The sequence below is a fragment of the Monodelphis domestica genome, chromosome 3 (assembly GCF_027887165.1).
Source record: "Monodelphis domestica isolate mMonDom1 chromosome 3, mMonDom1.pri, whole genome shotgun sequence".
Classification (NCBI taxonomy): Eukaryota; Metazoa; Chordata; class Mammalia; order Didelphimorphia; family Didelphidae; genus Monodelphis; species Monodelphis domestica.
The window spans coordinates 189,897,990-189,925,255 of NC_077229.1; the positions used below are offsets into that span (position 1 = coordinate 189,897,990).

Below are 27,266 nucleotides of genomic sequence, written 5' to 3' on the forward strand. Positions count from 1 at the left end.
TAGTAGTGTCCCTCTTCTAAGATTACTTTCCATTTTCACTGCATTTTCATTTGTTTGTTTGTTTGCTTTTGTAGTTACCAAAAGAAATTTAGTCATTGTCAAGGTGGGATAAAATGAAAAAGACAGTTGTAAATACTTGTGTAAGTTAAGCTACACAATTTTACCTTTTCATTGGCAGGAGCCATATCACACACATTGTTTTGTCTTTGTTAAAATACATGGTACCATGGAAAGGACCTGAGTTCAAATTCCAACTTCTATATATACTAGTTGTGTGACTATTGAAAAGTTATTTAAGCTCTCTGGGCTTTAGTTTTATTATCTGTAAAATGAAGCTAATACTTATTTAAAGACCTATGGCATAAGGTACAAAATCACGTGGCAGGGAATTTGAGTTACTGGGGAAGATTAGATCCCAGAAGTTCCAAACCATCCAGGGCCTTGGGTCTTCCTTGGGATTCCAGCAGGCAGGCTGTCTGATGGGGGGTGATCAGAAGATAGGCCCCTACTCCTTTATACTTGATTGGGTTTTAGTGATAGTGACAGGTTTAAGATAAACAATATTTTGATTCTAAAGTGATTAGTATAAATTACATTATAACCTTAATGCAATCAGTAGAATTCATGATTTTTATAAGGATCTCTAACTAAAGCATATTCTAAGGGGATTTCCAACCCTTCCCTAAGTTTGTACTTCCCCTTTCTCATAAGACACTGATCATCTGAGTCTCAGGTCCCAATATGGTACAAACATCATGCCCCATTCCCTGTTTGAAAATAGTTATCCTTCCCCCCAGATCAGATGAGTCTGAGGTAATGGTCATCACTATCTGTCCAAATAAGGGTATTGCCTTGTGGTTTGGCCTTTAGACTAATATGGGCTTTCCTAAAAGAACTAACCAATCAACTTTGTACTTGGGTATCTGTTTCTAAATAAGGTTTATATCATATTATGTCTTTTTTTTTTTTAACCCTTACCTTCTGTCTTGGAGTCAATACTGTGTATTGACTCCAAGGCAGAAGAGTAGTAAGGGCTAGGCAATGGGGGTCAAGTGACTTGCCCAGGGTCACACAGCTGGGAAATGTCTGAGATTTGAACCCAGGACCTCCCATCTCTAGGCCTGGCTCTCAATCCACTGAGCTACCCAGGTGCCCCCTATATTATGTCTTATGATATGTCATCAACCTCGTATGGAAATATTCATTTTGTTATTGTCCCTGTATATAAACCAAGTCTCAGTCTCTGGGCGTTGTCTCTTGCTGGGGTCCAACAATTTAATACATGCAAGAGAGCGCTTTTATTAGAGGACTTGGCCCTCTTCCAATAAAATCTACCTTTCTACCTTGACTTGGAGAAATTTGGCTTTTTGATTTTATTTACCTAAATTGCCTATATTGAATCGGTGGGTTTCTGTTATGCAACAGGGGGAAGGACTGGTTGAAGACATTAGTGGCTTCTTTTTTTCCAAGGGACACCTCATTTGACAATGTCAGCCTCAAGGAAATATGACCTGTGCCCTCCAAAAACATCATCCCAATGGTATCCTATTCTTTCCCTCAGGAATTATTTGGGGGCCTGTCAGATTCTCTTCCAACTATTTATTAGCCCCAAGGATGGTACTGCACCAGGACCTTGCAGCAGCAGGCAGGCAGACCAGATATTGTACAATTCTTCAGGTTTAAATGAAAAATTATAAAAATAACAATGAAAATTACAGTCCTATTCTCCCCTTCTAAATAAGCAACTATATATATTCTCCACTGACTACACAGCTCACTCTCTTTTTAACATCATTAAAAAAAAAGCCCACAAACCCAGTACTTTGTGGATCTGTGTGAGACAGAATTGAGGATGAGCATTCGGTTTACAAAGGCTAGTTTGTTACCTTTTATTCATTGAGAACTCTAGGACAAGCTTAGGAGGGAGACGGATGAAGGACAGAAAGGGCAATGAACAGTTCAGTTGCTCCCCTTACCTCACCTTGAATTGGGTTGGAAGCATTTGTATTTTGATTTGTAGGTGAAGGTCTGGTGGGGAGTGGGGAGGACCCTCATGTATATATTGCCTGCTTGCTGCTTAGTCAGTTGGCACTTCTTAGCCCATCATTGAAGTGCTCTCTTTCATTAAGGGGAGTAAATAACTGCCTCTTTTTACCCCTACCTTCTGATTCCAGGTCTTATTTGAGTGAGTGAGCACTTGTGCTCATCATTTTTCACCTCACACAGGCCTGAATATGAGTGGGCAGCTCTGTTGACCTATGGACTAGAAAGGCATGAATTAGAAAGATTCATTTGATGAAGACTAGAGTTTTAAGAGCTTGGGGACAGCCCTTCCTGCTAAACTGGGGAGAATCTCAATTCCATAAGCACCCCAAAGTAAGATAGGGTAATGTGTCCAGCTGGGCTGAGGCTAAGAGAGGATCTGGAGTTGGAAGGGCCAGAGGGTGTGGCTTTGGTGAGGGCTGAGCAGGAAAACACTTGTTTGCAATGTAAACAGTATTAACAGGATTTTTAGCTTTGCTTGGGTGGAAGTGAGAGATTAAGGTAGAGATTAAGAAGGTTGAGGAGGAGGGGCAAGGGAAGGGAGGAGAAAGGAATGCTTCTTTCATTTTTGTATTTGATTTTCCAAATCATAAATTCTATGCAAGAACTGGTATCTTCACTTGCAGCTCCTTTTAGGAGCTCCCATCCACTTGAACTCATTGCCTCCCAGGCTATAAGCACCTATCTCTGGATTTCTGTTTGATCATTTGTGCTCAGGGAGAGAAATTTGGAAGTCCAGTTTCAGACTCACCTAGACAAGCATTATGTACTCATCATCCCATTTGGCCCTAGCGACTTGTGTCAGAGGTGGTAGAAGTATGGGCTCATATTCCTCTTCCTGCCTTATACAATACCACACCCCTCTTATCCAATGGAAGTCTGAGAGTTTAAAGACTGCCGTCACACTTAACACATGGGAAGAGAGAAAAGATAGCAGTTTTAAAATCTACTAAGTGGGTAGTATTTCCTTTTCACTCCAGGAAAGCTCTGAGTAAGTTTCCCAGTTCTTTGTTCCTTGTAAGTTCACAAGTTGCCTGACCTTTATAGGTACTTAGCACCCCTTTGTATTAATTCTAAAAATAGGCATGGCTTAAATATGGGTTTTAGTTCTTTTCATTGTTCAGCAAAGAGTTTTCTCCCCTAAAGCAGGCTTAAGTAAGGGTGGAGTAGAGGTCTTAACATTTTTGATCTAAGTAGAGTTCTCACTGTCCAAATGGGGAATGGTCCCAGTAGGGAATTGTTCCAATGGAGAATTCCCCAATGGGAAATTTTTTAACATTCACAAGTCTGAGAAATTTCAAGATTCACAAAAACTAAGTCTCTGTCCTGGACCCTCTTAATCTCTTCATTCTTTCACCTGGTGACCACATCAGCTTGTATTGGCTTAATTATCATCTCTATGCTGATGGCTCCCAGAGCCAGATACTCTTGTCAGCTCCAGGTCCACACCCCCAACTGTTTATTGGACATTGCTATCTGAGTGTCTTATGTGGGAGGATATAAAATTATATAAAATAAACAGAATTTATTTTCTTTCCTCTTAAGTCCACCCTTCTTCCAAAGTTCTTTTTTTCTATAAAAGGGCATTTCTATCCTTTTGGTAACCCAGATTTGTAGCTTTGGGAGGCAGTGAATATTGTTGGCACAGTGGATGGAAAGTCTTGGGCCTGGGGTCAAGAGGACTTGAGTTCAAATTTAGTCTCTCTGTTATCCTAGGCAACTCACAATCCCTGATTGCCTCAGTTTCCTCAACTGTAAAATGGGATAATAGCTGCACTCATCTTGAAGGGTTGCTGTGAAGATCAAATGAGATATTTGTAAAAAAGTATTTAGCATAGTACCTGGTATATCTTTATAAGTGGTTGTTCCCTTTGTGTTACAGTATCTACACTTCTCGTTTTGTTTTTGTTTACTCATTCTATATAATCAGTTATCAAATCTTAGCATTTCTATTTTTATAACATTTCTTGATTCTGTCTTTTTCCTCTTCCCTCACATAGCTATTGCCCAAGTTCAGGCTTGCCTACCTCAAGTCTCTGTGTCAACCTATACTCCATAAAGCTGCCTATGACTTTTTAAAATATCAAATCTGATCACAAACTCCCCAACTCAAGAAATTCCAATGGTCCCCTATTATTCCAGGCTTCAATTCAAATTAATTTATTTTTTGGCATTTTAAAACTCTTCACAACTTGGCCCCAATCTACCTTTCCAGCTTTATAACATATTACTCCCCTTCATACACTGTGGTTGTGTCTCACTGGCCCTCTTATTTTTCCTTACACAAGACATAATCTTCTGGTCTCCCCCATGCCTGGAATAGACTTGGCTTTTTATCTCTGTTTCTTAAGAGTTCTTTTATACGTTCTTTTCTTTACGGCTTGACCTTCTAAGTGAAGCCTGACACTGTAGCTATTCCCTAGATACAAGTTCCTCCCCCACTCCCCATTGTCCTTGTGCCTAGTCTTCATGTGTGAAACTACAATCACTAAGAAGCATGGTAGGGGCTCCATTGTCATCACTCATGAGCCCAGACATTTTTTGTATTCCAGTTATAGGGAAAGAAAAATAGATGCCTATATCAACTTGGAAAAACATAGAACTGCTGACATAGTCATAAATACCAAGTCTTCAAACAGGAAAAAGCTAGGTCCATAACGATTGGCTCCTACACAGAGCCAAATGCTGTGAATTTCAAAACTACTCAATCCTGTTCAAACCATTCTTTAGAGAATGGGATTTGGCTATTTACTGATCAATAATAGAGATACTTGGAATGACAGAATCAGGTCTTGGAAAGTACAATCTCCTCCCTATTCAGGGTAACAGGATTTAGGAAGGGCTGCAGCAAAAGCTCAAGATTTAATTATTTGAGAATGTGGCCTTCAACAGACATGTGCAAAGGGGACAGACCTCTGGGTGGTCCTGGGTGAAACTAGAGCCACCACAGGTGAGACACAGGAAGTGTGGTAGAGGATAGCTGAGGAGTCTGGGGACTTCCTGTGTGCAGGGAGAGTGGTGTGGTTGGAGCCTGGTGCTTGGAGTTGTAACAGTTAAAATTTAGGGGAGATGGGGAGACTGAGGCAGGAGCTGAGGCAGGTAGAAATTAGTTTCTCTCTGCAAGGAGTATTATATTTTTAGAGGTTTATTGAAGATTAAGGATTAAAGAAAATATAGGATAAGAGACACGTGTCCAGGCCATAGAGAGGCCTAGACACAACCTCACCTACATTATGAAAAAAAGCCACATCTGCCCCAAACAGAAGTCCAAGACCCAAGAGCGAGCCTCAAAAGCCTTTGAATCAGCTTAAATACCTTCTCCATCTCGGCCCAGGTGAGATTACAAGACATTCTGGGGAAGTGGAGCAAAGGCTCGTGGGGATTGTAGTCCTGTATTCGAGTCTATTTTTACAGAGTGGAGGCCCTCAGACTCTTTCTCCATTTTGGTCACGTGAGTGATAGGGACTGATCTCTTTTCTTTGCGTTGGCTATCCAAGGCCTTGGGCCTTTGGCCCAGCCTAAGCAGAGTGAGTATTTAAGCCCTATTTCCTTCTTTCCCCCCTCCCCCCCTCTCTCTAATACCTTTCTTCCTCCTGTTAGTAATTAAAAAAAAAAAAACTCCATTAAAAGGTTGACTGCTGACTTGAGTTTTCATTTAGGAATTACATAGCTGAATTCCTTGGTGACCTTAAGTTAATATATATCAGTCTTTTAAAGTGATTTCCATATCACAGTGCCAAATACTACACAGAGTCAAAACCATGGAGCTCTGGGGACAGTATCTCTGGGAGGATCAACAGGCTAGAAGATTCTCTAAAGAATAGTAGAACTGGGGGATCTTATATACCTTTTGGGGAACTAAGGACATCAAACCTACACTGACTGAGGTTGTAAGCAGGCTTGGGAAAGAGGCTGTAAGCAGGGGCTAGGGTATCTAGGAGTGAGTGGTCTACTACAATAGATACTAAAAGGATGGTTCTTGCACAGGTGTTGGTCTTCTTGGGAACCAAGGGACTAAAGGGTACTTAACATTTGAATAGATTGACTAGCACCACATAAGGATCCACAAAGATCCCAGGATCCTTAACCTGGATCCAAGTAGGAGGGATCTTGGAGGTCTAGTTCAGTTCCCTTACTTTATAGTTGAGGATATTTTAGATCAATTGCCAAAATCAGGAGCCAAGGAAGTAAGTAGCAGAGATGGGACTTGGAACCAGATCCAAATCCATGCTTCTTTCATGAGCACCAGAATGTGGATCAAGATTAGGAAGCAGGAATTACCAATGAAGGAAGATGATCTCAGTTTGAATAGTGAGGTTTTACTAGCTGTGCAACTCTGCTAAAATTATTTAACTTCTCTGTCCTCTGGTTTCCTGAAAAGAGGTTTATCTTACGTAAATGCCAGCCATGTTCATTATAAATCATTTATGTCAGATCCATCATTTTACAGACAAGGAAATGGAGGCCTAGAAAAACAGCACTACTAGTATGACGGGTAGGATTCGAACTCAGGGCCTCTGTTTCTCATTCTGGGCCTCCTCACTATGCCCCTTAGTGGACATGACTGAGAGGGAGCTAAAGGTTCCCGGTTCTCGCGTTTTCCTCTGAGATTCACTTTCCACTACCCAGAGTTTCAAGATGTGTCTCAGGTTCCACAGAGGTTCTTTCTCTTCCTCATAATTCAGGCCCCAGGCGCATGTGCACTCTCACGGAGTGGGCGGAACGAAATTTCTCTTTATCCCCGGGCTGATTGCTGTGGCGGCTGAGAGCTGCAGCATAACCCCGCCCCCTCCGCAGTCAGTTCTTCATGTTCAACTGTAGAAAAGAGGGGGGAAATGGGCGGGGCTTTGGTGGAGACGTTGGTGGGATGACGCTAATGACGTATGGGGCCGACTGGGCCTGCCGCTCGCTCCCTCCTCCCTTGATGCCCCCTTCTCTCCTCCCTCCCCTGTCTGTTTCTGGCAGTGGGCCGGGCTCTTTGACTGTGGCCGCGCGGGCGCCTTGAGCCCCGCCTCCTCCTCGTCCACTCCTCTTCCTCCTTCTGTCCCTCCCCCTCTTCGAGACTGCTCACACCCCCAGCTGACACACACTCTCCGTCCCCTCTTCCCCCTGGTCTCGCACTCCACTCCAAACCTCGGGAAACATGGCACTAGATCGGGGATACTGCCCTAGGGACCCAGGCGCCGGGGATGGTGAGATGGGCAAGTCCAGGAAGGTGGCTCTCATCACCGGCATCACTGGCCAGGTGAGTGAGTGATTGCTTGCGCCGGGATGAAGGGACAGACCTCTGGATGGTCCTGGGTGAAGCTGGGTGGTTGGAGCCTGGTGCTTGGAGTTGTAACAGTTAAAATTTAGGGGAGATGGGGAGACTGAGGCAGGTAGAAATTAGTTTCTCTCTGCAAGGAGTATTATATTTTTAGAGGTTTATTGAAGATTAAGGATTAAAGAAAATATAGGATAAGAGACACGTGTCCAGGCCATAGAGAAGCCTAGACACAACCTCACCTACATTATGAAAAAAAGCCACATCTGCCCCAAACAGAAGTCCAAGACCCAAGAGCGAGCCTCAAAAGCCTTTGAATCAGTTTAAATACCTTCTCCATCTCGGCCCAGGTGAGATTACAAGACATTCTGGGGAAGTGGAGCAAAGTGGGGATTGTAGTCCTGTATTCGAGTCTATTTTTACAGAGTGGAGGCCCTCAGACTCTTTCTCCATTTTGGTCACATGAGTGATAGGGACTGATCTCTTTTCTTTGCTGGCTATCCAAGGCCTTGGGCCTTTGGCCCAGCCTAAGCAGAGTGAGTATTTAAGCCCTATTTCCTTCTTTCCCCCCTCCCCCCCTCTCTCTAATACCTTTCTTCCTCCTGTTAGTAATTAAAAAAAAAAAAACTCCATTAAAAGGTTGACTGCTGATTTGAGTTTTCATTTAGGAATTACATAGCTGAATTCCTTGGTGACCTTAAGTTAATATATATCAGTCTTTTAAAGTGATTTCCATATCACAGTGCCAAATACTACACAGAGTCAAAACCATGGAGCTCTGGGGACAGTATCTCTGGGAGGATCAACAGGCTAGAAGATTCTCTAAAGAATAGTAGAACTGGGGGATCTTATATACCTTTTGGGGAACTAAGGACATCAAACCTACACTGACTGAGGTTGTAAGCAGGCTTGGGAAAGAGGCTGTAAGCAGGGGCTAGGGTATGCGTGCAAGAGGGAGAGAGGGACCTAAGCGCGCAGAGAGAGCTGCACATGGATGGATTGCAGCTCATTCCGATGTGCAGCTTCCTGAAAGTCCTGGAAAGGTGTCAGTGACTGGAGAGGTGCGGGTGGGTGGGTGTATAGTGGGATTACCTGCCCTGTGATTGTTCTGTCTGCTCTTTGGGCTGCTTGTCTCCTTTCTCCGTGAGGGCAGCGTTTTGGGGATGTGTCTCGTGAATGATCTCCTGGGTGTGTGCACGGGTACCTGCCCAAGTATCTGGGTACCTGCTATAGTTCTTCACCAGTCATGCACAGAGAAGAAGTCCTGAGTGCTCAGGCCTGGGGGAACTTGGGAAACCCGTGCTTTAGCGTTTCAGTCTGAGGCGGGGAGAACAGGTGTGCATGGGGACTGAAGAAACATCTGGCTTTGGGATCCTCAGCTCCAGCATACTGTTTTGTCACCTGGCACGGGAGGAGGGCAGGGAGGTAATCACAGCTGCCAAAGCCGGGAACGTTTCCTTCTGATTTCCTAGACTGTCTCCTGAAGACCAAAAGAATCAAGAAAGTAATGTTTGAAGAGCAGGCCAGGTTTCATATTAAAAAATGTATTTCCAAGATGTATGATTATAACCAATTTTGAAATGGATCTCGAAGAGAAGAGTTATTCATTCACAGGATGGTTCTGAAGGTTGGAAATCCATGCAGGAGACAGTTGACTTGTGATCTGGTGAGGAGGAACAATAATATAATTTCTTCTTTGAAAGGTGGCATCAGTGGATTGCCATGCAACTTCCTGAACTTGGTTATTGTCTTGTCAGATGTAATCATTTAACACTTTCTCAGATGCTAATGGAGATAATATTGCCATTATTTTTAAGGAACTTTTTCTTTTTTCTATTCTAGTAATAATTTACAGGCTTCTTGTTCTTTTTGCCTAGAGAGCTGCATTATACTCAACAAAAGAAGTCCTTTCACTCCCCAAAGGAAAATAGATACAGTAGGATAAATATAAGGCATGGAGCCAGGAAGACCTGAAGTTAAATGTGGCCCAGGACACTTATTAGCTTTATGACCCTGGAAAGTCATAGCCCTTGTCTGCCTCAATGTTTTTTATCTATAAAATAACAACAACAACAATAATAATAGCACCTACCTCCTAGAGTTATTGTGAGAATCAAATGAGATAATTGTAAAGTGCTTAGCACTGTGCCTAGCACTTGATAAATGCTATGTAAATGTTTATTATTGTTATTATTATGTGAATATGTATCCCTTTAAAAAATAAGAGACTTTAAACTAATCCTTGAAAAGCCATGTGGTATAGATTAGAAGATTCAAGCCATAGCTCCCTTCTTTTTTATTTAATTAACAGTATAACCAACCTTAGGCAAGACACTTCATGTCTTTGGGTCCCATTTTTATTATCTGTAAACTGAGGGGGCTAGATTAGATGATCTTTAAGGTAATTTTGGCTATATAATTCTTTGAGTCTACGCTCATAGTTTTATTTCCCAAGCTTGTCCTGGATTCTAGATATTTGTATGTCTGATTTTACTGAAGGCATCTGATTAAGTTTATCTGATTAGAGAGGCATTTAATGGTAAGAATCTAAAACTGCTAATCTCAAGACTGAACTAGAAATAAGTGAAATAAGGTGAACTAACACATCCTATCTCTTTTCCTTTGGTTGGCCTTCAATTTGTTGTAAGTTAGATCTCAAATTCAAATGTTAGCTTTTAGAAAATCATCTAAAGTTAGTAGTGTTTACTCAAGTCAGGGAATTAATTGAGATATTAACATTTAAAAATAAATCACTATTCAGCTAAATAGTATAGGGTTAGAAATAAAACCCTATTTACAGCCTTGAAGATAATTCTTTGTCAGCTTCTGTGTGATAGGAGAGTAACTTCCCTTTTCCAATTCATCATGCTTATTGCTAACTAGTCTTATTAATCACAGATCTCTAAAGACCTTAGAGTCATCTAGCCCAGGATGGTGAAACTGAGCTCCAGAGAGAGACTTGCCCAAAGGTCAAATACTAGGATCATAGACCCAAAGTTGGAAGGAATTAAGAACTCCTCATTCCCATGCCTCACTTATAGACAAGAAAACTGGGAATGAAATAAACATTTTTTAATTATTCTGTGCTGGGCATGGTGCTAAACACCAGTGATACAAATGAAAACAAAAAGACAGTTCTTGTCCTCTAGGAGCTTACATTCTAATAGGGAAAGACAACATATAAAAGGGATCTGGAAAAAGATACAGAGAAAGAGAATGAAGGCTCTCCATGGCCTCTTCACAAATTGGAGGCCCCTATAGGAGCTCACCTATGGAAAAAGGGGGTGGACCTTTCTGAGGAATATTTCAGAATGAGAAGACCTATAGCAGGAATGTTGGATGTTCCAGGGGAAGGAGACCCCAGGTGCTGAAGGGAATTTAATTCTAGGTTGATACATCAGCAGAAGCATGACTACAAAGTCTGAAGTCAGAACATAGGCCAGAGAGGTTAATTCACTAGTCTAAAGGTCGTACATGTGGCAAATAGTAAGCTGGGATTTGAACCCAAGTCCTTTGACTGCCAGGCAGTATTCTTTCCACTATACAACAGACTTCCTTTTACCTTGTCACTTCTATGTTAAAAACTATTGTGCCACTATTTCCTGTTGCATCAAATTTAAACTCCACTGCCTGATTTTCATTGTCTTCCATCTCACATGTCTGATTTTCCATAAACATGCATTTGATTTCCCACTTCTCCAGTATGCATTGTATGCTATAATCAGGAGAATCTTCTCTGTGTTTCACAAAAGCTCCTTCTTCTCCATCTCTGATTGTATGGCAATGCCCTTTCTTGATTTCAGGTCAAGTCCTACCTCCTCCATATTTTTTAGGAAAATTTCTCCTGTCCTCACTGATATCTTCAGCATTTAGTTTGTATCAAAGAATTTATTACTTCATTATATATTTATTATCTTTATGAAATTTTTTTGTCCCCTTCACTTGATTCTAAGGCCCGAAGAGTAATAGGTGCTTAAATAAATTCTTGTTTGCTTTTCCTGGTTCTTTTATGCTTTCCAAATATTCTCTGTGTTGATAGTTTCCCATCCAAGGGTTAAGTGCCCCTTGGGATTGTAGAACTTTTGGAAAGTATCTCAGATTGCATAAATATGCACACATATCACCGATTGAGCTGCAGCTTTTCATAGTGGTAAGTGCTTTGAACTTAGAGTTACCAGGAAGTTCAACGCTTTTTTGAAGCATAATGGTTATATGCCCTTGGGCAAGTCAAAATTTAGTTTCCTCATTTATTAAATGAGAATTATAATGCTTCTCATTTTTAGTTTATAAAATGATTGTAAAGTAATTTCATTAAGTGAGATGATGTATGGAAAGTATTTTGTTACCCTTAAAGCAAATAAATCCCACCTATTTATTATTGGACTAAAAAATGTCTTACACATAGTTGTATAACTACTTTTCAAATGTGAATAGTTGCTATTGTAATGAATAAAATAGAAATTTGTTCAAAGTGTCCCTGCATTCTAGTAGCTTTTTATTCATCGTTGTTATAATATAATTTATAGGTAACAGTAATATATCAGGAGACTTCAAAATGTTAAAAAGGGGCCCACAGAAAAATCTGAGAACCACTGTCTTAAGCAGCTATGTCAAGATATATCCTGTTTCCTGACACCTACTTTACATTATTTCATAAATTCTTAGTCAAGGATTACTTGATAGATTTCTACTTTAGATTCCTTACCTGTATTTTACATCAAATCTTTTGTAAACACTAGAACCCTTTATTATTCTCCCTTTCTGATTAAAACTGGGAAGGTTGTTAGAGATCCTCTAGTTTATACTGTAAACCTTAAAATTTCTTAGACTTATAAATGTTGGAAATTTCACCATTGGGAAATTTCATACTTGAAAAATTTCCTATTGATAGTGGGAACTCTATTGGAATGTGAACCCCATTGGCATGGGAGATTCCTCCTCCTCCCTTCTTAAGATTACTTTAGGACAGAACATTGCTGAACAATGGAAAGGGCTTTGACCTATGCTTAAGCATAGAACAGGAATTTCTTTGAGTCATGATTGATTTTAGAATTGATACAATAGAGATACTTGGAATGACAGAACCAGGTCTTGGAAAATACAATTTCCACTGCACTCAGTCCTAACAGGATTTAGGAAGGGCTTCAGCAAAGGATCAAGATTTAATTATTTGAGAATATGACCTTCAACATACATGTGCAAAGCCACAGACCTCTGGGCGGTCCTGGGTTAAGCTAGAGCCACCATTGGCACAGGGAAGACATGGACAGTGATTGGTAGATGTGAGAACTGAGGGGAGGGAACTTGGATGGTTTCCTTAAAGATAGAGGGGTCTGAGGACTGAGGGGTGGTTGGTTGGAGAGGTTTTGGCTCTGAGAGGTGGTGCTTTGAAAGTTGGCTCTGAAGGAAGCTGGAGGTGGAGGCCCCTGAGACTGTTTCTCCATTTTGGTCACGTGAGTGATAGGGACTGATCTCTTTTCTTTGCCTCAGCTATCTAAGGGCTTGGGCCTTTTGGCCCAGCCTAAACAGAAGGGGTATTTAAGCCCTATTCCCTTCTCTCCCCTTTCTCTCTCCCTCTCTCTCTCTATCTCTAATTCCTTTCTTCCTCCTGTTTGTAATTAAACTCTATAAAAGGTTGACTGCTGATTTGAGTTTTCATTTAGGAATTACATAGCTGAATTCCTTGGCGACCTTAAATTAATATATATCAGTCTTTTAAAGTGATTTCCTTGTCACATTGTGGCTGACCACACGGGAGTCTAAAGAATTCTCTCAATAAACTTCTGAAATTCCTTGCCTTTTTACTCTACCGTCTCACCACTTAGTCCCTTTTAACAAAAAACTTGGCTTAAAGACACAGCTGCTAGAACACGTGAGTATAAAAAACTTTTTCTCTCTTCTCTCTTCTCCTTAAGTTAAATTGGAATCAGCAGTTTTTCTTTTTCTTCCCATTAATCTTAAGGGACAGCTGGGTAGCTCAGCGGATTGAGAGCCAGGCCTAGAGACAGAAGGTCCTGGGTTCAAATCGGACCTCGGATACTAACCAGCTGTGTGACTCTGATAGAAAACAGCTGTTCTAAATCTCAGCAACAGGACCCTAAAGTCCTGGCTGGAAGAGCTGTTTCTAAATATCCTTTCCCTTAAGGAACAACTTCCTGGATTAGAAAAAAAACAAAAAACCCTGTGGAAAGTTTGTTGCTTTGCCCTGCTCCCCACGTGTTTTGTGAAATTACAAAATATATATATAAAAATGAGTATTACATTCTTTGACAATTATATGGCAGCTGAAGAATTAGGGGCATTGAGGAATGAAGGATACCTCCAAATTTTTATATTAATAGCTACTGTCATTTTTGTACTCCTCAATACTATATTTAGAGATGCTAAAATAAAAAAAATTGAGGATAAAATGCAAGCCCAATTAGAAGATCTAAAAAGTTTCTTACAGGATCAATTGGCAAACACCCACTCTACCAGAAACAGACCTGTTTCTGAACCTTTGAATGAGGAAATTTCCTTCCCTGAAATAGAGATGGAAAACACCTTCCCTATAGCCCAGTTAACAGACTGCTTCTCTTGTGCAGTGCAAATCTTGACTGAATTTAATCCCCAAAACCCTTCCCCTGCAATCCCAGCTTCTCATGTTCCTTCTCCTACAGAAAACCAAATTCCAATGCAAGGGAGATCTTGTCCTCCTAGAGAAACCTGTCCTTGTCAAACTGACCCACAGGTGCAAAATTCAACTAGAGGCCTGTTTCCTCTAAGAGAAGTACCTGAAATAGGACGAAATGGGGATGTGGTGACTTTAAGACATAGGATACCGTTTACTCCCCAAGAAATAAATGAATTTACACGAAATATCCCCACATATGAACAAGATCCTTTTCTAGTAACAAAAAAGATGGGAGACATATTTTTTCAATATAATCCGTCTTACAAGGACGTTGAGAGCTTACTACAGGCTTTTTTAAGTGAACGTGAAAAAAATAAAATAATTGCTCATGTCAACAAAACCCGGGGGCGTAATGCAGCACATTGGCCATCTCAGGATCCCGAATGGGACTATAATAATCCTGAGGACTATCTACAACTATACCGTTGTAGAGAGGCCATCCTCACGGCCATGAAGGAATGTGCGGACAGTACAGATAAGTGGATGGAACTGGAAAAAATTAAGCAAAAGGAAGAAGAATCACCCTCCAGATTTATGGATAGAATTATCGAGTTTGGGGACAGATACTTAGATTGGGACTTAACTAAAGAGAGTAGTTTAAGACAAGTTAGAAGAATCTTTGTAAATAACTCTTGCAAAGCAATTAAGAATTCTTTTAGAACACAATGCCCAAGATGGTCAGATATGGACCTTGAAGAATTGCGAAAAACAGCTATATATGTTTTAAAGGGAAACAAGGAAAAGGAGGAAGAAAATAATGATGACATGGAGGAAATGAAGAAAAAAATGAGATATTTAATAGATAGGATGACTAAATTAGAAAGTGGGCATGATAATGAACCAACGACAATTGCCCCTCTCCAGAAATCCAATTATCAATCCATTACTTGCCACTTCTGTGAGAAGAAGGGCCACAAAATGATGGAATGTAGAACCTTTCTTAAGATGTTTGGAAGGAATACACAGTTTAATAATAGCTTTAGAAATAATAACTATAGAAATGATGATAATGGTTATAGAAACCAGAATTCTAGAAATTATAATAATGACTATGTAAATAACTATAATGAATATAGAAATAAGAACTTTAGAAACCAGAATTATAGAAATAGGAATTGGGAAAATAATGACAATGCTCCAATTGAAGAAAATTATAATGATAATGAACAACAACAATATATGAGAAATGGCGCTCGTCCAAAAAATACTCGAGGTAATAATGACCCTCAGAGAGGTGCCCTTCAGGGGGGTGCCCAAGGAATATCCCAAACACAATGATAGTGTCGGGGTGGGGGGGCTGGGGCACAGGAATCAGAGGATACAACCTTTGTTTTCCCGGACCCTGATGTCCTACTACCCGTTGTCCCTATCCACTGCCCCCCCATACTAATGAATCCCATGTTACCTTAAAGGTGGGTAACACCTATTATGATTGTCTATTAGACACCGGAGCTTCCTGGTCTGTATTAAAGAGAACACCTGATTTACAATGTTATTCTGTTGGCTCAGAGAGTATCAGGAATAACCCAAAGAGTTAAAAGACTTCCTCCTAGAATGGTATCTGTAGGACCCCTAGAGGTACAACACTCCTTCCTTTTGATGCCTGACTCCCCTTTAAATTTGCTGGGGAGGGACCTTCTATGCAAACTCAGAGCCACAATAACCTGCTCCCCAGATGGCTCATTATCATTAGAAGTACCAGAGGAATCTTTAAATTTACTCCCTGTACTTCTCTCGGAAAACCAGGAGGCAAAAGAGCCTTCCACTTTTGAAATACCTAAAGATATACCGGAGTCTCTTTGGGCCACATCTTCTTCTGATGTAGGCTTACTTAAATCTGCTGTTCCTGTGCAGATAAAAACTAAATCTAGCCCACCTCCTTCTATCCCTCAGTATCCCCTCTCAAAGGAGGCAATTGAGGGTATTACACCAGTTATTAACTCATTAATAGAACAGGGAATAATAATCCCTTGCAAATCTGAATACAACACACCCATTCTGCCAATTAAAAAACCAAAAAGAGGGCCCGATGGCAAGCACCTGTATAGATTCGTACAGGATCTAAGGGCAGTGAATAATCACGTTATAAAGAGACACTCCGTAGTTTCTAACATACATACTATTATTTCATCTATTCCTAGCACAGCTACATACTTTACAGTAGTAGACTTGTGTTCAGCTTTCTTTTCCATACCAATACATGAGAACTCCAGGCATATTTTTGCTTTCACCTGGAAGGGCTCACAATATACCTGGTGTCGGCTGCCACAGGGTTATGTCGAAAGTCCGAGCTTATTTGAACAAATTTTGAGCCAAGACACAGACAATATAACATTTAAAAATAGCAAATTAATCAAATATGTAGATGATCTACTCTTGGCTTCAACAGATGCAAAAACATGTCAAGAAGATAGCAAACACCTTCTTTTGGAATTGCACAAAAGAGGACATAAAATCTCTAAGGATAAAGTTCAGTGGTGTCTCCAAAAAGTAGAATATTTGGGATTCATCTTGACTGCGGGTGCTTGTTATATTTCTCCAAAAAGAATTGAGAATATTGAAAAATTGAGTGCTCCTACCACTAAGAAACAGCTGAGAGCAATTTTAGGAGCAACAGGGTTTTGTAGACAATGGATTCCTTGCTATGGGGAAATCACTAAACCCCTTATAGCATTAACAAAGGATTCGGTTCCTGAACCCCTCAAATTAGAGCCTGAACACTTGTCAGCTCTATCAGATCTAAAAAAGGCTATCATGTCTGCCCCTGCTCTAGGCATCCCAGATTACAACAAGCCATTTACTTTATATGTGCATGAGCGAAGAGGAGTAGCCTCTGGTGTGTTAACTCAGACTTTGGGACCTTCTCAGCGCCCAATTGCTTATTATTCTGCCGAACTAGACCCAGTAGCAGCAGGAGCACCACCATGCCTTAGAGGAGTAGCTGCTACAGCCTTACTAGTAACAAAAACCGTTGATTTAGTATTGGGATGTCCATTAACAATAATGTGCCCACATGAGATAGAAGCATTATTGATAAAACATAGAACACAGGCATTCTCGGATCAGAGAATTACAAGGTATGAAATAACCTTATTAAATAGTGAAAATATTACCTTGAAATGCTGTTCAACTCTTAACCCTGGCACCTTGCTTCCAGATTTACCCACTTCAGGAGAACCACTACATAACTGTGAAACATTAGTGTCCATGGCAGAAAAGCCTCGAGATAATCTCTTGGACACTCCCTTAGACAATGCAGATCTGATTTTATTTACCAACGGTTCCTCTTTTATGAGGGATGGCATACGTTACACTGGAGCTGCCGTAGTCTCAGAATTTGCCACTGAATGGTCAGCTTCACTACCTTATAACATTAGCGCTCAAGGAGCAGAACTCATAGCTCTAAAACAAGCTTCTATAATTGCCAAGGATAAAAAGGCAACAATTTATAAGGATTCTAGATATGCTTTTGGCATTTGTCACTCAGTCGGGATGCTATGGCTCCAGAGAGGATTTTTAACCTCAGCTGGAAAATTCATAGCTAATGCAGAAATTATTAATGAAGTTCTTTCTGCTCTCAAATTAATATATATCAGTCTTTTAAAGTGATTTCATTGTCACAATACCTTCAGTTTATAGATGAGGCATTATTTGACCTGGATTTATGATCAGAAGGATGCATTATGTCTGTGAACTTGGGCAAGTCATCACATTCTTTTCTCAACTAATTTAGCATTTCCAGAGTGCTTTTAAGATTTTCAAAGTATTCTACAAATAGCTTATTTGTTCCTCACCACAACCTTGGGAGCTAGGTAGATGCTAATATTATCCTCATTTTACAGATGATGACACTGAGGCAGATAGGCAAAAGGACTTGTGTAGGGTCACACAATTAGTAAGTGTCTGATTCTGGGTTTTTTAATTAAAATCTTCTTGACTTCAGATCTATCCAGCTATATTTTTACTGCCCCATGGATTAAATGATCCCCAAAGTTTTTTTCTAGATCTTAATCTATGATCCAGTTAAACTGGAACCATGATATACCTATGGTTATATAACTACTATATGTTGGAAAGAGATTAGAACACAGCTTTTCTGACTTCTGGTCATATTCCTACTCTGCCATGATAATTCTAGGTGTAATAAAGCCTTCTTTCCTTGCTATTCTTTTTTTAAAACCCTTACTTTTCTTAGAATCTATTTCCATTCTAATACAGAAGAGCGTGAGGTAATCAAGGTAAAGTGACTTGCCCAAGGTCAAACAGCTAGGAAGTGACTGAGGCCATAATTGAACCCAGGACCTCCCAACTCCAGGCCTAGCTCTCTTCTACTACTTCCAGGTATCTAGCTGCCCCCTTTCCTTGCTATTCTTGTAGCATGCTGACTTACCTGGTTGTACTTAATACTACTGAGAGATGGTATGGAATAGTGGACAGAGAGAAAGGAAGACCTGGGGCCAAGCCCTGTCTTTTTTTTTTAAGTTTAATTAATTAATTTAGAATATTTTTCCATGATCACATGAATCATGTTCTTTCCTTCCCCTCCTACCCGTGTCCTGTAGCTAATGAGCAATTCCACTGGGTTTTACATGTGCCATTGGTCAAGACGTATTTCCATATTATTAATTGCACGAGGGTGATTGTTTAGAGTCTACATTCCCAATCATATCCCCATTGAACCATGTGATCGAGCAGTTGTTTTTCTTGTGTTTCTATTCCCACAGTTCTTTCTCTGGATGTGGACAGTGTTCTTTCTCATAAGTCCCTCAGAATTATCCTGGATCATTGCATTGCTGCTAGTAGAGAAGTCCATTATGTTTGATTGTGCATCAGTGTATCCATCTCTGTGTTTAAGGTTCTCCTGGTTCTGCTCCTTTCACTCTGCATCAATTCCTGGAGGTTGTTGCAGGTCACATGGAATTCCTCCAGTTCATTATTCCTTATAGCACAATAGTATTCCATCACCATCGGATATCACAATTTGTTAAACCATTCTCCAATCAAACGGCATCCCCTCATTTTCCAAATTTTTGCCACCATAAGTGACTTTGTACTTATTTATCTCTTTGGCCAAGTCCTGTCTTTGATATCAGCTGACTGTGGAAGCCAGGACAGGTCACTGGCCTTCTTAGTACCTCTCTAAGGCAGCTAAGTTGTAAATCTAAGTCTCTAAGACTAAGTTGTAAATCAAAGGATCATGGATTTCCAGCTTACAGAGACTTTGGAGGTCATTGAATTTAATCCCATCATTTTGCAGATAAGAAAATGAGGCACAGAGAGGTAGTGACTTGCCCCAAACCCCACAAACAGTTCATTTTAGAGGAGGAAACAGAACTTATGTCTTCCTGACTTCTTTAAGTCCAATGCCTACTCTGCTATAAGATCTGCATTGGTAGAATGTGTTTAATATTCATTTGAAGTTCACAAAATATGAAGAGGACAGCTATGTGATGAAGTGGACAGACTGCCTGGCCTGGAGTCAGGAAGGCAAGTTCAAGATAGGCCTCAGATACTTCCTAGCTGTGTGAGCTTGGGTAAGTCACTTAACCCTGTTTACTTCAGTTTTCTCCTCTATAAAATGAGATGGGGAAGGAAAACGTAAACCACTCCAGTATCTTTGCCAAGAAAACCCTAATTGGGATCACAAAAAGTTGGACAAGACTGAAACAATTCAATAACAATGTATGAATAAATCAAATCTCCTGCACAAAGAAGCCATATATTATTATATTTTCATTGACCCTGGGTTCAAATTTGTTAATCATTCTGTCTTCTCAGCAGTCAGGACCAGATTATTGACAAAGAACCTGGCTCTTTGTTTATAGACAACTCTTCTTTTCTCCTATCCATGGTGTTCTTCATCCCCCCAGTTATTAGTGTAATTTCTTTCTTCAGATTATATTATATCTCACTTCAGTAGAATAGAAGCCCATTGAGAGCCCTTGCCTTCCTTCAAATCTCAGGTAAAATTCCAATTCCTCTTAAAAGTCTTCCTTCTATTGTTAAGTTCCTACTTTGTATATAGTTTGTGCGTGTGTGTGTGTGTGTGTGTGTGTGTGTGTGTGTGTGTGTGTTTTCTTGTTGTTTACCCCATTAGAGTGTGAGCTTCTTAAAGGTAGGGACTGTCTTACCAATGCTTAGCACAGTGTCTGGCACATAGTAGACTTTTAATAAATGTTTAGAGATTACTGAGAGTAGAACTATTACATTTTTGTCTTTGTATTCTCAAGGCCTAATGTTGTATCTTATACATCATTGATTCTTTAAGTTTTCTTGAATAAATAAACGAATGAATGTTTACTATTTATGTGCAAAGCACTGTGCTAGGTGCTATGAGAAATACAAAGAAATCCAAAGTGCTATGTTGCTACCTGCTATTTGTGAACTTACAGGATATAGGAGGAGATAAAGTACTTACATGTAAAGGAAATTACTACCATATAAAGTATTTGAAGTGCCCCAGAGAACATGGATGAATACTAGTTCAGAGGAGAGAGAGATGACACTCTCGGTTGTGATGTTCAGGGTAGGTTTTGTCTTAAAAAAAATAAAAGAAGGGAAGTTTTGTGCCCCAGGGGAAGCTTGGACTTTCGGTATGGAGAGGGGGAAAGAGGAGAACCCCCTTCTCAAAGCAGGGTTCAGGGCAGACAACAGATGTAACAGGTTGGCTTTTTGGTCATCCTCCTTCTGGTCTGATTTTCTTTGGAGGTCATCTTTCATCTTTTTTGCCTTATCTTTCATCTCCTTTGCCTCATTTTCAAGCTGATTAATTTTGGATTTCAAGACACTATTTTCTGTTTCCAGATGATTTATTTTGCTTTTTATGTTCTTTTTCCAGTTGTTTTCAGCCTCTCTTAATTGCTTTTTGAATTGTGTTCAATTCACTGGAGTTTCTGTGTTTTTGCTTGGTGTTCCTTGATCCTCCTCTGTTTCATTTGCTCTTTGTTCATTGCTTGGATAGAAGCTGTCGATTGTAATTTCTTTTTTCTTTTTCTGTTGTTTATGATTCAGATTTTCTCTCCCCCATATCCCCTCCCATATTCTGAGATTGGTGCTCTCATAAAATACATATTTCCATATTACTTTTGAAGTGACAAATGACACATATTACATATACAATAAAAAACTGATGAAGGAAATGAAGCAGAAGATGGCCTTCTTTGATCTGCTCCAGCAATTCCTTTGGCTGTAGATAGCCTCTTCATCATGAGTCCCTTTCTGGTTATCTTAGGAGCTTGCTTTGCTGAGCGTAGTTTAATTTTTTGAAGCTGATCATTGTACAGTATATCTGTTACTATACAGAGTGTTCTCCTGGTTTTACTCACTTCACTTTGCATCAGTTCATAGAAGTCTTTCTAGGTTTTTTGGAACTTATCCTGTTTGTCATTTCTTGTGGCACAATAGTATTCCATTATAACTATATACCACAATTTGTTCTACCACTCCTCAATTGATGGACATCTCCTCAGATTCCAGTTCTTTGCCACAATGAAAAAGCTGCTAAAAGTATTTTTGTTTGAATAGGTCCTTTTCCCTTATCTTTAATCTCTTTGGGATACAGACCCAGTAGTGGTATTGCTGAGTCAAAGGATATGCATAGTTTTATGACCCTTTCAGTGTGATTTTATATTGCTCTCCCAGTATGGTTATATCAATTCATAGCTATATCAGCAGTATTTTAGTATCCCAGTTTTCCCACATTGTCACCAACATTTATTATTTTCCTTTTTGGTCATTTGGTCCTTTTGGTCACCAATCTGATAAATGTGAGGTGGTATCCCAGAATTGTTTTAATTTGCATTTCTCTAATCAATAGTGGTAGCATTTTTTTTCTTATGACTAAACCAAGTTTTAGTTTCTTCCTCTGAGAACTGCCTGTTGTTAAGGGTAAAAATTAGGGTTGTTGACTGAATATATTATACTAGTGGTTGCCAGGGATTAAAATTCAATTCCAATAAAATACTCATCAGTGTGGAATTTTTATGGTGGTTTAATTACAATAGAAGGAAGAAATTAAGAAGATGAAAGAGAGAAAAGGGAATTGAACTGCTCTGGCAAGACAGATAGAAGTTGGAGGTCAAGGAAAGGAGGAATCAGTCACCTCACCAAGGTCACTCAGGGAAGACGCCTCACCTAACCCACACTACAGAATCTCCCAGTCACCTCACTGGCAAGCCGCAAATGCCAAAACCTACCAAGATGCCAAGGACACTGCCATGAGCTCCCAACGTGGAAAAAGCCCAACGTCTCCGCAAGAGAGAGTGAGAGTGAGAGTGAGAGAGCCCGGAGAGAGGAAGTGATGCAAAATATATAAACTGTTCTTTACATCACTTCCAGCGTCTCACATGTACCAATGGTAGCTTAAGCTTGACTTAGGACAGCCCACGGGGTCTATCAGTTGTTTCTTATTTGTCACTTGCTAGCACATGTCGGTCATGGGCCATCCTCCTCAACACTTAATCCTTAAGTAGGGGTGTATACATTCCTGGCTGCTAGAATTCTAAGACTAAGCAGGGTGGAGAAAATCTAAAATTCACACTGTTTATATCTTTTGACTATGTTACGTTTTCTTAATTATAATTATAATATGGAATCTGTCATGCAAAGCTAATGGTGCAGAAGTATTCGGGTGCTTTGTGGGAGCAGGGCATGAGTAAGGCAAAATAACCCCAATACTACTACTTCTTTGACTATCTTATAGGGAGCCTCACTACCAACCCTATCAGTAGCAGTGTCCCCTAGGTCTCTGGGCTTATCTTTAATATGATCTGCTGCTATAGTGCTATGTCAATGGAAAGCTTATCAACAATTGTCTAGAAATGCAGCCTCTCTCTTTTTTAAAGAATGTAAAAGTTTATTAATCTGTTGCATAAACATTTATACTCAAAGTAACTTTTTTCAAAATCACATTATATTTGACTTAACTGCTCTCATTAACCATGATACCTCACCATTAATTTTTTATTTTATTTTTCTTCTAGTAATGTTAAATTTTTCCAAAATACATGTAAAAATAATTTTTTGTATTCATTTTTTAACATTTTTAGTTCCAAATTCTCTCCCTTTCTTCTTCCCCTCCCCTCTAAGATAGTAAGTAATTTGATAGTGGTTCTACATATCCTATCATACAAAGTATAGTTCCATATTCATCTTGTGGAAGAAGATACATATTAAAAAATGAAGAAAATAAAGTGAAAATGATTTGCTTCAATTCAACATTGCAAGCTGCTTTAGCAGTCTCATCTACTAAAAGCTGGTTTCTTGTCACAAAGATTCTTAGCACTGTTGGAAATGTATTGTTTTATCAATAGAGATGACTTTAAAGAAGATATATTTATCCGTCAATTTTTTTTCTTCTCCACTCTTACCAATCTAGCAAGTGCAAAAGTACAAAGTTTAAAAGAACATGGAATGCTGTGTTTGATTATCAATAAGAAATCCAGTTTGGCTGGACCATTAAGAAGGCTATTGCTTCTAGGGACAAAGTGACAGCCCCACAGTATTTGCTCTGTCAGACCTCATCTGAAGTATGTGCTCTTAATTCTGAGCACCTCAGTTTGATAATTTGGTGTCTGGAGAACAAGATGGTGAATGGTCTTGAGTTCATGTAATATGAGTATTGGTTGAAGGAACTGGGTATATTTAAAAGGGAAGATTTTGAGGGTACAAGATAGCTGACTTCAGATATTTGAAGGGTTGTCATATTGAATAGGGTTTAGATTTGTTAGATTGGAGGACAGAACCAGGAACAATGGATGGAAACTGTAGCAAGGCCACTTTAGGTCTGATGTCAAGAAAACTTTTTAAAAATTAGAGCTGTCCAAAATTGCGGTGGGCTGTTTCTAAAATGGTGAATTCTTCATTCTTGGGGTTCTTCAAGCGGATATTAGACTTGTTGGGTATATTATAGTAGGGATTCCTTTCTTGAGTTGGTTGGACCAGATGTCTATAGAGGTTTCTTCCAATTCACGGTTTCTGTGGTCTTATGTTTATGATACCAACCTTTGATTTTCTTCCCTCATTTGTACATGATAGGAAGGGAGGTCAATAGTGTGGGTTAGAATATGGTGATGGTTTAGAATAATTTTGTGGTCCACATTGGGAAATTGCTTTAAGTAATCAGTTGAAGTTTGACAGCTTGATTTTATTATGGGCCAGGTCAGTATAATTTCCCAAGTAGCATTCTACATCTTAGGATCAAAAAGAGAGAAATGTGATAAATGGAGTTGATCCAGGCAGGGTTGGACGATGGCCTGATGGACATGGCCAAATGTTAATTCATTCAACATGCTTTTATCAATCATTTATCATGTGCCTAGCAATGTGCTAGAATCTGGGGATACAAAGACAAAAATAAGATGTTTCATTCTTTCAAGTAGCTTATATTTTCTTGGGTATGTATATGTAAGCAACATATATATAGAAAATTTAAATGATAAGTATTTTCTGGAAAGGAAAGCACTAACAAGGGTCACAAGATAAGTCTCCTAAAGGAGATTACACTTGAACTAAATTTTGGAAGCTATGGATCCCATTATCTCCCATGGGATCAAGTATTTTCTTCATGTGAATGAATCCCATATTGTGAATAAAATTAATCTTAGAGACTTTATACAAAATTTATAAGCATTTCTTAGTAAAGAGAAAGAAATAGAGAAATAAGAAAATTTTATCACCCTAACTCAAAGTCTCCAGTTATGTGCTTCATCAGGTTCTAGATTCCCTATGGACCTTGGTCCATTTTGTAAGCTGGGACTAGAGGGCCCAGGTACTCCTATGGTTGGCCAGACAAATTAAGGAGTAAATTAGAGTTCAGGAAGGGGTTGGGAGCCCAAGAGCCAGAGTTCTCAGATTCCCAGCACAGCTTGGTTTATACCTGATGGCCTCCACTTTCCAGAGATGGTTTACATAGATAAGCACCAGGAGGGCAGCTAGAGAGCTCTTTTCACAAGCCCCCAATATGGCAGAGAGAGCCTGCTACACACTGGCTTTTAAAGCACAGTCTAAATTCTCCCCTAAGATTTTCTAATTGGCCAGGGTCTCACTTTAGTTCCTACACATCCTTTGACTTCTGCCAGTTGGGAATCTTGCCTACCAAGCTGGCATATTTAAGACACATGACTTTGTGACCCCTATTACATGAATAAGACTTGCAGGATTTGGTGGTCTCCTAGATATTTAATTCACACATCCAGTTCTCTAGATTCATCCCACTTTTACTCCTGAGCTTTAGTTCTGTATTGTAGGATATAGGATCATAGGTATAATAATAAATCTGGAAGGAGTTTTTAAGCCCATTTAGTCCAACTCCTTTATTTTGTTTTTCTAGTTGTTTTCAGTCATGTTTGATTCTTTATGATACTATTGGGTTTTCATGGTGTAAAGATTAAAATTTTTTCGGAAACTGAGGCAAGTAGCAATTAGTTTCCCTCTGCAAGGAGTATTATATTTTTATGAGGTTTATTAAAGGTTAAGGATTAAAGAAAATACAGAATAAGAAAGCACATGTCTAGGCCCAGAGAGGCCTAGACAACCTCACTTACATCATGAAAGAGACACGTCTGCTGGGAAGCGGAAGTAGAAAAGAGACCCTCAGTAGGAGGATAATTCCTTTAAATAATAATTTGTGATCTCACCCAGGTGAGAATTCAGTGTGATTACAAAGCATCCTGGGAAGTAGAGCAAGGACTTCTGGGGATTGAAGTCCTAGGTTCAAATCTCCATTTTTACATACCTCTGTTTGAGCGTTTGGGAAAATGGTTTTCCCCAAAGGGTCATGAAAACATAATCAACTTAAGGATTACAATAATTTGAGAATAAGAGAAAAAAAAAGAACAAAGCCAATAATTGCTGGATGCATTGACAAAAAGCCAGTTAGGGGGCAGTCCCCTTTGGCATGAAAGTATACATACAAATAAATGTTCAATCAACCACACCAAAAGTTCATTCTTGTGCAGCTTTTGGTCTGGAGGCTTCTTCATGGTGTCTTCTCCAACAGTTCAGTTTCTGGATTCAGAGAGATAGCATCTTTCTTTACCTAAATTCTTCTAAAAAGGAATTTAAACTTTGCAATTTAAAATAATATTATTTTTACATTCCCCCGTTAAGAGAGTGATTGAAAAACACAGGATCACTTAGGGATGCATGGCTGAGGTATGAGGTATATGAATCAATTGGTAAGAGAAATTAAAAAGACATCAGAAAAATCCAAATAAAAAAGAAAAATTTCTGGATGAAAATATAGACTATCAAAGTCTTATGTGTAAAAATTCCAAGTAAAAGAAAAGTAAATCTATAACAGGTCCTTGAATTAGGGCCCAATAAAATGATCTAAGCAATGATGCATTTACCCAGTTAGTGGCCAGTACTACAGAAAGTTACCACACTAGACAGAAAAGACAGAAAAAAGGGACCAGATTATAGGAGCCAAGGTTTGGGGATACTCATCTGTGAGTATTTTCAGAGTGAGTGTGGACACAAGGAAAGTGTTAAATACAGTAAGTCTTCACACTAGATTCAAAACCTTTGCATTGGCTTGGAAGTGCATCAATCCATCCTTGATTGGCTTTTCTTTCGCTCTATGCAATGGCTCTTTTGTGTGTATCTTGTCTTGGAATCAGACAGAATTATTAAGCAAAGTCCCATAATTTTTAAAATAATTAGTGGCATCATTTTTATAGTCTCAAGCTTTTGGGGCATGCATTGACATTATAGCAAATTTATTTTAAACTTATAGTACTGAAAAATCAAAAAGTTAAAGAAAATCTTAATACTAGTGACATGTGCTTCAAATATAAAAAAGAGAGAAAAATAAAAAAAACTGAAATAGTATATTGCACATGCAAGAAAAATGTAATAGTTTTAAAAATTCAAAAATGTAGCTTATAATCATTGACACACTGTGTCATCTAAAAAAATATAGCATACAAGGCTTTCTCACCAAAAATGTGATCCATTTCCTCTTCATATCTGAGACCCTCAGTAGGAGGAGAACTCCTTTAAATAATAATTTGTGATCTTGCCCAGGTGAGAAGTCAATGTGATTACAAAGTATCCTGGGAAGTAGAGCAAGGACTTCTGGGGACTGAAGTCCTAGGTTCAAATCTCCATTTTTACAATGGCAATGATACTGGAACGGTTTGTCATTTCCTTCTCTAGTTCATTTTACAGCTGAAGAAACTGAGGCAAATGTGGTTCAATGATTTTCCCAGGGTCTTATAGGTAGTAAATGTCTGAGGCCAGATTTGAATTCAAGAAGAGGAGTCTTCCTGACTCTTGGCCTGCTGT

The 27,266-nt window shown here is 39.4% G+C and overlaps 1 protein-coding gene across 1 annotated transcript in view; it reads left to right on the forward strand.

Annotated features, from left to right (window-relative positions):
* The first annotated feature begins 6,915 nt into the window (after positions 1 to 6,915).
* The window catches only part of GMDS (GDP-mannose 4,6-dehydratase), an 840,983-nt gene continuing 820,632 nt past the window's right edge, over positions 6,916 to 27,266 (forward strand). Inside the window, exon 1 of the mRNA XM_056823358.1 lies at positions 6,916 to 7,288. Within this exon, the coding sequence (XP_056679336.1) occupies positions 7,187 to 7,288 (102 nt within the window). The 5' untranslated portion in view covers positions 6,916 to 7,186. The remainder of the gene's footprint in view (positions 7,289 to 27,266) is intronic.